We start from the raw sequence: 12,560 nt of genomic DNA, 5'->3' as shown, positions 1-12,560 counted from the left end.
CATATCCCCTATTTTACTTTTTTTTCTTGTAATTATTATCTAAACACACTAAAAGAAACATTCTAATCAAAATATAACAGAACTTTACATGGCTTTATTTATACATTACTGGTATTGAAAACAAACTTTATACAAAAAGTTTTATACAGATAAAAAAAAATCCTTGGCTAGGCAAAGCCATTTATGTGTGTATGTACACACAAACACACCTATACACAAAGTATTATACATCACTGTAATTATACATATTTACATATACACTATTTAAATTATTTTACAATGTACCAAAATGAGAGGCAATTAGAAAAGCAAATAAAAATGGATGAAAATGAACTAAATAATCATTGTTTCAAATGCTACAAAATTATTTTGAAAAATCTAGAAAAGAAAGTAATTTCTTTGAGGTTTCAATGCCATTTCGTTGTTGCTTTTATCTTAATAACAAGTTCTGTTCAAAAATAAATATCTTGACCAATAACAAGTGAGCAAATCAGACTGATGACTGGAACAAGCCAAACATGCTGACTTGAGATTAAAGCGTCAGCAATTACAAATGTAGATTTTTATTACTAATTGAATATGCCATGAAACTGCCCTCTACTTCCCCATTTAAAACATGAGGAATTCCAAGCTTCTGTGAAATATGCAATATCAATCAAGACTCCAAGGAATTCAGCAATTTATCTGTAATGTAAGAAAATGCTGAAGTTATGATTCTATTTTTCTGATGACCATTTTATAAGGTGTTGTTCTTTAAATGAGTTCACTCAGGTAACATCAGTGATAAAGAACTAGCTTTTCACAGACTCAGTTTGGTAACTTTATTGCTATATTCTGATTCTGGCAAGAATCTTATGAGACTATAGCACTTGGATGGAAAAAAAATCATTAAGAGACAGATAGGAATAAAATAACCTACTATTTTTGCTATCATGCAAGCAAAAAAAATTTCAAGTAACAAATCCACTGAAGATTTTAGATTTGTAAAGGAATTTGGAAATTTCAAACTAATATGCATCACTTTCAGATACAAGTTAATTCTTTCATAAATGTATATATTATCTTCACAAGGGAATGGAACTCACATTTTAACATAACATTCAGGTAAAATAAAAACTCAGTTTTATTTCTTAAAGGCAGTAAAAATTTTAAAGCACAGTAAATCTGAAAAATAATCAGGCCATTTTAAAAGGTTCTTAAAGAATAAGCTTTTCTATTTAAATTCTCCATTATTCAATCTTACATTCTGAATTATGTAAATAGGATTTTAACTTCACAGTAAACTGCTAAATATCTTCTGAAGATCTCATTAGCAAACTAGTTGCTTAGAGAAGATATTGAAACTAACAGGTTATCCACAGACAATAAAATTTACACTGGGTCCAGAAGTCGATTTAAACTTCAAAAATATAAGGACCCTTCACACTAAGATCTATGTCCAAATATGGATTCTTTTCAGATTTAATTTAATTTGAACTGAACTGAATTTGAAATTGGGTGTTCTGCATTCAAGTAATTATGATACAAATATACTGAAAACAGTGATAGGTTAAGTACCTTTACAACTTTCTTTATGTAAAGTCCAAAATATCTAAGCAATTGGTTCAGGCCTTAGAGAAAAAGAACCTGCTGATAATTATTGCCTGTACAGGAATGGCTTATATAATTATAAACCTGTAGGAATGGCTTAAATAAACTAAGAAAACATGTCAGTGAACATCATTAATAATTTAACTTGGTAAATCATGTCATCTATTCAGATGACAATGGATTTCATGTTTATGAATGATGTATGTTTTATATTTTAAAATATTTAGTACTCCTAATTAAAATTTGAAAAATACTAAATTTCAAAGACTACAGAGTTCACTGCCTGTGAAATATATGCTATTCAAGAATGTTTTATTTTTCTTCATCTATAAAAAATTTTTTGTTAATCATCAAATGGATTATCCCCTCCGCATCTTAGACTCATCAGCAATCAGAAGGTTGAGAAGAAATAGGATATGTCGGTTATACTCCAAAAAAAACAAAAAAAAGGTTGAGGAGAGATGCCATGCTGATCTGAACTGCAGCAGGCTTCACTCTAAGCCACGTCTCTATGGATGAAGCAACCTTTGAATCCTGCACGAGCAACCATCCTCCAACCTGTGACTGAAGCAGAAACTAAACTGGATGTCTCTACCCACTACTCATATCTTCAATGACTAACAGGCCATTAACTGCACAGTTACAGTGTCAGATATTTACTTTACTGGTGTCCTGTAGCAGAACCATTAACTACCTGCATTTTGACTTTTCAAAGAGCTTCATTAGCTGCTGGAATCTTTCTGAGACCTGAAAAATTTTAAATGATGGTTAATTACAAACATCTCAATATATATATTGAGTATATTGATATACTGTGATGAATATTTTCACAAAACATCTAAAGACAAAGAAAGTTGCCCTCAATAATAAAAACATGAAGTAATGTTTGGAAAAATAAAATATCTTCATACTAAAGGTGATTGCTAGTTTAACTGTTCAATATTAAACATTCTTAAAGAAGTGAACATCATTATAAGACAAATGAGATCAAATAAGTAAATGGTAAGACAATAGGAAAAAATTAGGATTGTTCCCAACTACGTCAACAATCACCAAGATTTTATTTATTTTATTTCCTTAAGTAATCTCTATACCCAAAGTGGAGCTCAAACTCAAGATCCCAAGATCAAGAGTCACATGCTCTACTGACTGAGCCATCCCGGTGCCCCTTACCAAGTTTCTAACAGTCCTATGTAAAGAGCCATACTGTTAAAGAAAATGGTTAATAGGAGCCCCTGGGTGGCTCAGTCAGTTGAATGTCCAACTCTGGATGTCAGCTCAGGTCATGATCTCATGGTTCGGGAGATCAAGCCCCACATCAGCTCTGCGTGGACAGTGTGGAGCCTGCTTGGGATTCTCTCTCTCCCTCTCTCTTTGCCTCTCCCCACCCTTGCACGCTCTCTCTCTCAAAATAAAGAAACATTAAAAAAATTTTTTAAAGAAATTGGATAATATCTACGTACTTTAAACATGATAAAGGTTAAATCTAAATATAGTAGAAACACTTGTAAAATTATAGAAATGTAAAAATTGGGTAGTTACCTGATATGGATTTTTATTCAACTTGGCAGCTAAATAAGAAAATGTTTTCAATGATGGCCCTCTTTTTTGACACTCCAATAAAATTTCCCGGTCATCATTTCTGAAGAGAGAAAAATGTTATTTTAGTTTCTGTAGATTAGAGTAGAAAGGTAACAAAAATTCCAATGCCTTAATGTCTACAAATAGGAGGTGACATTTTTCTTAAAAGCCCACAGAAACAAACTGCATACACCAAAATATGAACAATGATTATCTCTGAGAAATAGTATGCATGATTTTAATGTTTGAGTTCACACATATTTCCCAAAAAATTTAAAAAAAAATTTTTTTTTAACATTTATTCATTTTTGAGAGACAGAGTGTGAGTGGGGAAGAGGCAGAGAGAGAATCTGAAGCAGGCTCCGGGCTCTTAGCTATCAGCACAAAGCCTGACGTGGGGCTGGAACTCACACACTACGAGATTATGACCTGAGCTGAAGTCAGATGCTCAACCAACTGAGCCACCTGGGGGCCCCCCAAAATTTTCTAAAATAAACCAATTTATTCTAATGACAAAATTAAAGGGTTTTTTTTTTCTTAATCTACCTTTAATGTGTAGAGTACTTTCTTTTTAATATTTATTTTTGAGAGAAAGTGCACACGTTCACACACAGGGGAGGGGCAGAGGGAGAGGGAGAGGGAGACAGAGGATCCGAAGTGGGCTCTGCACTGACAGCAGACAGCCAGATGCAGGGCTTGAACTTGCAAACCAAGAGATCATAACATGAACTGAAGTCAGATGCTTAACCCACTGAGCCACCCAGGTGCCCCAATGTGTACTTTTAAAATTAGGGCCCAAATAAGATCAAAGTCTTCATAAGCAGAAAAACCAAAAGTAAAATAGAATCCAGGTATTCTCATTCCCAGATTTGTTTTTCTACGTGATCTGAACCAGTGCGTGTTATAATCTCTGAGATACTATTCTGCCATCTATAAATTATCTGGAATGAAGGCATGGAAGACTGTGGTATTAAACAAAACTGGTTACCAGGGGGTTGCTATACAGTCCCCCTAGACCTTTGAGCATGTCCAGGACCAGAGGTTAAGAGCAAAAGCAAAGGGACAGTTTCTAGAGACTTGAGCTAAGCTCAAGGTGACAAGGGAGAAAGAATGTGGGACTCTCGGGGTGCCTGGGTAGCACAGTCGGTTGAGCATCCTACTCTTGATCTGGGCTCTGGTCATGGTCTCATAGTTGTTGAGTTTGATGGGGCTCTGTGCTGATGGAGTAGAACCTGCCTGGGATTCTGTCTCTCCTCTCTGCCCCTCCCCCACTTGTGCTCTCTCTAAATTAATTAATAAAACTTAAAAAAAAAAAAAAAAAAGGATGTGGGACTCTCAAATGGGGCAAAGAGCCAAACACCAACTGTTCCCCAAACATGCATGTCCCCACATTCCACTTCCCTCTCTCCCTCTGCCCCCCCTCCCGCTTGCACATGCATGTTCTCCCTATCAAAATAAATATATTTTTAAAAATTAAATGCAATTAATTAAATAGAATAAAACAAATTAAACTAAATAAGTAAAATAAACAAAAATGGTCACCAATTTCAACATGATTCAGTTTCCCTCATTATGCACTCTAGTTAAGTCTGGAGAGCATGAACCTCTAGTCCAATGGTTCACAAATGTAGTCACCTTTAAATCTCCATTTCTTAAAAAGTTTACGTGAAAGTCAAGAGGACAACCAATTGATGAAACTTTTTCGAAACTCCTAGTTTAGGGGAAAACTCAAATTACAAATGCACTTTTTGCCCGTTTCACCACCTGTCATTCTTCCTTTCTAAAATGTGGTTATATTCTTCCTTTCTAAAATGTGGTTATACCAGTTCCTTACAAAGAAATTTTAACCGAAAAAGTTAAAAAAAATTTTTTAAAAGAACAGTGAAAAGTTATGTCCATGGTGCTAATGCACATACCTGGTTAAGAGCCACTGCTCTAAACTGTTCTATACTACAGTTGGACTGCACTCTAGAATGCATCCTCTACCAACTTTGGCCACTTTTGAAGTCAGTCCTCACTTGCCTTATTTTAGGATGGGATAAAACTATGATGACATGACAGAACAGATGCCTGGCCTCTCAAAATTTCCTGGTGACTTAAAAGTCTCAAGATTCTTACCTTGTCCATAAAACTATAATTTCTCCCTTCTTTTTAATAACATTCTTTGCAGAAAGGCTTATAGGAGAAGTGGCAGTTGCTGACAGCTCCTCGATCCCTGGGCTTGACTTCAACGATGAGGGATCTTTAGTCACTGCAGGGGCCTTTTTCTTACTGGCTTTCTTTCGGTGAGCTTCACCATTCTCAGCAGAATCATGGGTAATTTTCTTAGTCTTTTCCCTACTGGTTAAGTCTGTTTCCTTCCTCTGTTTTTTATGAGAATGATTTAGATCAGAAAGTTTTTTTCTCTTTTTAGGAGCATTATCCAAAGTCCCAGGCAACACTGAACTATCAGAATTTGATGCCGACATTGGTTTTAAGTCATCCTTTTTAACTTCACATGAACTGGGAGGTTCTGAGGTCAAATCGATACAGGCTTCTTCAACAATGCATTCCAAAGGCCCGTTTGCCACTTGCACCTTTCCTTCCTTAGAGTTATCTTCATCCACACAGATCACCTGACATTCCAAGCGTTCAACACCTAAAGCAGGATGGTTACTCTCATTTTTACTCTCACTTGAAACCTCTTGTGTCAAATCAATGAAAGCATCTACAGTATCAGGCTGCATATCATCTAGTATTTGAGCATTCTGATCCAAATTGCCTTCAGAGCATCCCAACTGATCAATATTTAAAACTGTTACTTCTATGAATTCCCCCAAGTTTTTGGTCTCAGTGACTGTATCTTTTGTGAGGTCTATATATGTGTCTGGAAGTTGATCCTCAACAGAATGTGAAATTTCTTCCATTGGAGGCAATTCCTCAATGCTTTCAGGTACTTTTGGTTCCCATACTTGATGCAACTTGAAACACTCATCAGCCACTTCATTACCATGACTCACTTTACCTGAAGCATCTTTAAGAAATTCGTATATATCAGGAACCTGTGTTTGTATCATACAGTCCTGTTCTTCAGGAGCTGATTTACTGCTGTCAACATTGTTGTTGGAATTTAATTCCTCCACAGATTTAAAAACTTCATTCTGACATGAAACATATTCTTTCTCCACTGCTTTATCTGCTTCCTTTTCCACTCTTGGCAACAGTGCCAATGACTCGTCAGCCACCATATTCTGTTTAAGACTAGGGGAGGTAGATGGTGCAGCACGCCGTATTTTCACAATGAAATGATCATTGGACTTTTCCATTATGACAGCATGCATGGGTAGGTTGGGGTGGTACTGAAAGCCTGGAGTAACAGACCGACTTGTCCATGATGAAGAACAACTTGATTTGCTGCTCGAATTATCAGACTCCAGAGCTAAATGAATATCTTGTTCAGATGCATCCTCTTCTTCAAGTAAGGCATCTTCACTAAAATGGGCACTAATAACTTCTTCAGGAGTTGAACTAGACAAAACTTCAGGCTTTAAGAAACTGAGATGACCATCTGACTTCAGAGGTGATGGTACTGTTAAAGAGACTGCGAGATCTTCAAGAAGTATGGAGGAAATGCAGGGCTTGCTCTTTTCTGAACTACATCCATTATCTTTACTCAAAGCTATATTAGTGGACACTTCAAACATACAACTTTCATCCAACACATCAGGATGAACTGGCAAAGAAAGTCCTGAAGACAAAGATGGACCTTTCTCAGATGACAATAATGACCAATTGTCATCACTAATCATTTTAGGACATGGAGAAACCACCCCTGAAACCAGCTCGTCAGTTGTACAAGTTGGTATAGATTCGCACTTAAGACTCTCCAGCAGCTGTTTTTCTGGAGTCTTTAACTCCCACTCACTTTTTTCATTACAATTAACACTGTTATCCAAAAGATCAGAACCCTGTAACAAACTTTTGAATATTTCACCCATCTGTGCATCGCTCACTAAATTAAAAGTAAGGCTAGATGCTTGCTGTTCAGTAAGAATCTCGAAACTGCGTTCTGGCTTCAAAGCTGCATGCTGGGATGTTTGTGCATCCTCTATAGTGCTGCCTTCCATTTTTCCTGGCTTTGGGATGCTGGGACAGTTTGGTTCCAAGGAGTGTTCTTCAGACTGAGAGTTCTTAATGTTATCAAAGCAAGTGTTAGAACTTTTTTTAATGTCACGCTTTACTGTGTTAATACTGAAATTATCTTGAGGTTTTTCCTCAGATTTTTTACATCCAAGTGCAGACTTATGATTAACAGAATCTTCCGATTTGGGGGATTTCTCTTTCAGCATTTCTTTGCTGGAGTTGTCCACATTCCCCTTCTGACAGTTTGAATATTGTGCTTTCTCCTTATTTATCTTTTCACGTTTTCCTTCATCACTGTCACTGCCAAAGTTTATGGAATCACAAAACTTTCCTAAGATTTTCTTAAGCTTTCCAAACAAATAATCCAGCTGTTCTTCTACAAACTTCCACAATTTTTTTTTCATATCTGGTAGCTGCTGTTCAAACAAACGATCCACAATGCCATTCTTTTTAACTTGCTTAAGTTTGGATTCTATAACATCACAGAGATTATTCTGTAAGGTAGTCACTGACTTTGAGATCTTGGATAAGTCAAGGTGTTTAATTAGTGATGTAAAACTCAAAATTGCTGACTCGATAATTCTATGAAATTGTATTAATGAAAATTTTACCTTGAATTTCATATAATTTTTCCTTACATGTTTTCTTAACATTCGTAACATGTGCATAATCTCTCGTACAGAAGAGGGTGCAGCAATAATTGGAACTATTTTTTCCAGGCTGGAGGTACTCATGGTCTTATCTTTCCTCTCTGTTTTTGAAGATCTGCTAGATTCACTTTGTCTATTATTATTCCATCTGCTTTTGGTCTGATGAATTTTTATAGCTGTTTTCCTACTGTCTTTACCCAAGTGCATAGTACTTTTCCTACTTCCTGGGTTACTTTTTGCATTCTGGACTTCAGTAGAAGTTCTGGGTTTGGCACTTTTTTCAAAACTTTCTTGTGGTTTAGATTTTTCACTGTCGCTTATAATTTCTCCTTCTTCCAATTCATCTAAAGATGAATTCTTATGGTAGTCTGCATCTGTAAATTTGTCAGATTTGCAAACTGGCTTTTGATTTTCCTTATTGAGATCAGACTTGCTCTTAGAGGTAGATTGAGCCGAATCTGGTGGAAATATATCTGTGGAAGAGAAAAGTGTATTATAGTCACATGACAACTGAGTTCTAGTCATTTGACATTTCCATACTAAATATAACAAAAACTTAAGTACTGAGGCAACTCATTATTTTAATAGCTTTTTTTTTAGTAGAATGTTAATGACTAATATTTAATCATGTCATATGTCTTTTGTCACCATTTTTAATAGCTTTTTTTTTCTTAGTAGTATGTTAATGTTTAATACTTAATCATGTCCTATGTCTTTCCTGGCCTCAGTTGGTACTCAGTGATGGTGTGGTTTGGTCATTTGGATAACCATCAACCAACTGGTCAGGTATCTTTACTTCATGTTAGGATCACCTACTCTATACCATTTGATGATGGCTTTGGAATAAAAAATATATCTGAAAGCAAGCAAAGAGTATTTGAAACAACCTGTCCTACAACTCCCTTGTTTGTAAAAATAAGAGTTATCTAAATTTAGATTAAAGGCTTGATGTACCTCTCTAATTAACAGGGGTCTGAACAATATGTTAACTATGTTATCAAAAAAGAAAAAGCACTAGTTCTTCTTATATATTTTACAGTCTCACAAAAAGTTATAGAACATAATATAAACTATTACCTTTATGACTGTTATTACATAATGAAACTTGAGATGGGCTTTCCAGTCTAAGAACTTTTGCTACAGGTCTCACTGGACTATTCAGAGGACTGATGGCTTCTGGAATAGGCCTCAGGTGATTGAGGTCAATGCTCAAAACTGAATTCTCATCATCATTATATACTGAGTTTGTTTCACCGATTTCCATTCTGTTGTCCACTATCGCAGACTGCTGAAGTGAAGATTCTTGTGTCTCTTTAGGTGAGCAAGGCTCCAAATGACAAGACTTACTTTCATCCAATGGTGTATCTACAAGAGAAGGCTCAAATTTGGGGTTACCATCTTCTGAAAGGGCTACTGGCAAAATTTCAGTTTCTTCAACTGAAGGCTGCAAAATGCTGTCACTGGATTCAGCTACTTTTGTTGCAGAAGGCTCCTTCATCTCCATACCTTCAGAAACACTACAAGAATTTAAATCAACATTTCTTTTAGTATCCAATTCCAAGCCAAAGTTTTGAGAAACATTTGTTTGTAATATGTCCATTACCACAGGAACTGCTTCCCTGGCACCATTAATGGTTTGTTCCATTTCTGTTGATGATGGAAACAAGGATTCTGTTTGTTCCATTTCCACAGGTGCTGAGAAGGGAGTCTCTGTACCACAAATGGGCACATCACAACCCATAGTATTCTCAACAGATTTAACCAACACACTCTCTCCTTCCATTTTCCTTTCTGGATTACTGGTCCTGGGTTCAGATGCAACTGCAAGAGCATCCTTTGGTTCCAATAACTTTGATTTGGTTTCCTCTGCGGTATGTTCACTGACAGAGGAAACACATGTCACTGTTGTCGCCTGAACCAAGCACTCCAAATCACATATGCCACTGGATTTGGGGATATTGGCTATTTTCGGGTGGTTATCCTGAGAAACAGGCTGCTTTTTGGCAGGAGAAAGGGTTAAGTTCAATTTTTCCATAAAACTCAACTTTAAGTCTTTGTTTTTTGTTTCATTTGGACCACTGTCAGCTTTAATTGCAGGCTCTTTATTATCCGCTCCTTCAGAAACCTCATTGTTAGAGACTTCACCTTTATCACTTTTGGGCTCATTCTGTCTCTTTAAATTCGTAGTGGTTTTCTTAGTTTCTTTGCTAGTCTTCTGCAAATGTTCTGTAGGTGTTCTTTTTTCATTTCTTATATGCCTATTTTCTTCTTTGCTTTCTCGTTCTCTTTTCCTCTTATCTTCAGTCCTATGCCGTTCTGCTCTTAAAGGTGTATTTTCCCACTGGTGCACAGCATCAAATTCTTTGGAGTCAGTGTGTTTATGAGTTCTGCTGGATGAAAAAAAGGATGGACATCTTCCTTCTTGAAAACTATGATTACTTACACCCCTATCTCTTTTACAATCTTCCCTTCCTCTTCTCTCTTCTAGATGGTATTTACTTGAATTATGAGATTTTATTTCATTCTTGGAATGAGTAAGTGATGGTCGTTCAGATCTTCTCCAATGATCCTGGTCTTTTACTACGGATTTAGGTTTCTGATCAACTTTTCTTTCTTCTTTGTCTTGAGACTTAAGTTCTTTTCTATTTATAGTTTGTGATCTTTCACTTTGTCTTTCTAGTTTTTTGTCACTTTGAGATTCTACTCGAGTATATGACCTTTCTCTAAAGGTCTCTTTTTCCCAAGAGTTAATGCGTTCATTTTTATAATCCATATCTGTATTACTTTTAAACTTTGAATTTTTACTTTCAGCCTTTGGTTCACCTTTACCATATTTCTCAGGACGTCCTTGTAGCCTTTGACTAGCCTCTGTGTTCCTTGATTCACTATCACCACAACTAGAATTTAAGTCTTTCCGTATTCTATCCGTTCCTCTGCTATATTGGCTATGTCTAATATCTTTTCTCCCTCTTCTATTATCCTCATTTGAGATACTCTCACCAACCTGATAATGGGAACGTGACCAAATGCCATTGTTGCAGTGTTTTTCAGTAAATGGAGACAAATACAAAGTGCTCTTTTTTTCACAATGTGATTTTCCTTCCTTTTCGGGATTTGGCAGTGAAGTGCTATGATGTACATCTTTAGAAACATCACTTTTCACTCTGAGATCAGTCTTTGCACAATCATCCAAATGGGGAGATCTGGATTTAAGATCTTTTGTTTTAACTATATCTGGTGTCCTTAGAGTTTTGTGATTATTTCGAAAATGTGAGAACTCAGACAGTCTGTTGAGAGATAGAAATTCACAACAAAAAACAAAGTTAATTGCTTTTTAATAATCCAGATTTTAATCACATGCAAAACATTTTAAAATTCAGGGGTCCCCACACTGGCAAAACTGTTTTACTTCATATAAAGATGTGAGTGATGCTTACCAGCTTCCAGCTAAATGGGCCTGTTTTCAAAACAAGGAACTCCCTTTCATTTGCTTTGTTCAACAAAGACTAGAGGACCTCTCTGTTCTATCAGGCCTTACCAAGGTCTTCCAGACTTCCCTCACCACAGGTGGATAACTGCCAAACTAACCACAGATTCATTTCTTTTAGAACAAATAACATTATTTTCTTGCCCTCATTCACTCTAGTGCAACTGAAACAGAAGGAAAAGTAAAATGTTGCCAGACAACACAATCATAGAGTTCTACATAGCTCTCTACCCTGGTTTTCTGTTTCACATACAATCCCACAGTAAACCAAAGCATCAATAGCCATCTTAAAGTGCCACATACTATGCAAAAATAAAGAGAAATATAGAGTTGTGATTCTTTCTTAGGGAAATGGCGTGTATTTATTATTTAACCAAAAAGAGTCTAAGTCTTAGGGTTTTATATTAGTGTTTCAGAAAACTGGCAGATTTCCTAACAATAATAGGCAAATAGCTCATTTTAGTTCTCAGTCCATCTTCCTGAACTTCCATAACTTCTCTAAATCTCCATAAATCTAATCCTAATCAGTACTAAATGTACAGAGAACAACAAAATTTAAAAGACTCAGGAGAATAAGGGGAGATTTTAATTAAACAAAAGAGGATATGGGAAATATACAATCTAAAACAATATATAGATCTTATATGGATCTTATAATGGGTTAAGTTATGTTCTCCCCAAAATTCATGTGTTCAAGTCCTAACTCCCAGTATCTTACAATGTGACTTTGAGGAGAGGGTCTTTACAGAGGGGAATCAAGTTAAAGAGAGGTCACTAGAGTGAGCCCTAATCCACTATAACTAGTATCCCTATAAAAAAGGGAAATTTGGGGGTGCCTCAGTGGCCCAGTCAAACATCTAGCTCTTTATATCAGCTCAGATCATGATCTCACGGTTTGTGGGATCGAGCCCCACAACGGGCTCTGCACTGACAGCACAGAGCCTGCTTAGGATTTTCTCTCTCCCTCTCTTTCTGCCCCTCCCCAGCATGTGCACGCTAGATAGATAAAATACTATCAAAAGTTTTAGGGGGAGCCTGGCTCGCTCAGTTGGAAGAGAATGTGACTCTTGATCTTGGGGTCATGAGTTTGAGCCCCACATTGGGTGTACAGATTAGTTAAATAAATAAAC

The 12,560-nt window shown here is 36.2% G+C and overlaps 1 protein-coding gene across 3 annotated transcripts in view; it reads right to left on the bottom strand.

The window, feature by feature from the left end:
- Nucleotides 1-74: 74 nt before the first annotated feature.
- The window catches only part of CASP8AP2 (caspase 8 associated protein 2), a 34,957-nt gene continuing 22,471 nt past the window's right edge, over nt 75-12,560 (bottom strand). Inside the window, exons 8-12 of one of the 3 annotated variants that reach the window (XM_060616179.3) lie at nt 9,021-11,230; nt 5,290-8,416; nt 3,133-3,232; nt 2,251-2,337; nt 75-684 (exon numbers count right to left, since the gene is read on the bottom strand). In XM_060616179.3, the coding sequence (XP_060472162.3) occupies nt 2,281-2,337; nt 3,133-3,232; nt 5,290-8,416; nt 9,021-11,230 (5,494 nt within the window). In that variant the 3' untranslated portion in view covers nt 75-684; nt 2,251-2,280. Of the gene's footprint in view, nt 2,338-3,132; nt 3,233-5,289; nt 8,417-9,020; nt 11,231-12,560 lie in introns of all 3 variants that reach the window. The other 2 variants (XM_060616180.3, XM_060616178.3) reach the window with 2 other exon arrangements.

The sequence above is a fragment of the Panthera onca genome, chromosome B2 (assembly GCF_046562875.1).
Source record: "Panthera onca isolate mPanOnc1 chromosome B2, mPanOnc1 haplotype 2, whole genome shotgun sequence".
Classification (NCBI taxonomy): domain Eukaryota; kingdom Metazoa; phylum Chordata; class Mammalia; order Carnivora; family Felidae; genus Panthera; species Panthera onca.
Note: the sequence above shows the minus strand (reverse complement) of the source record. Positions and strands in the feature narration are given on the sequence as shown.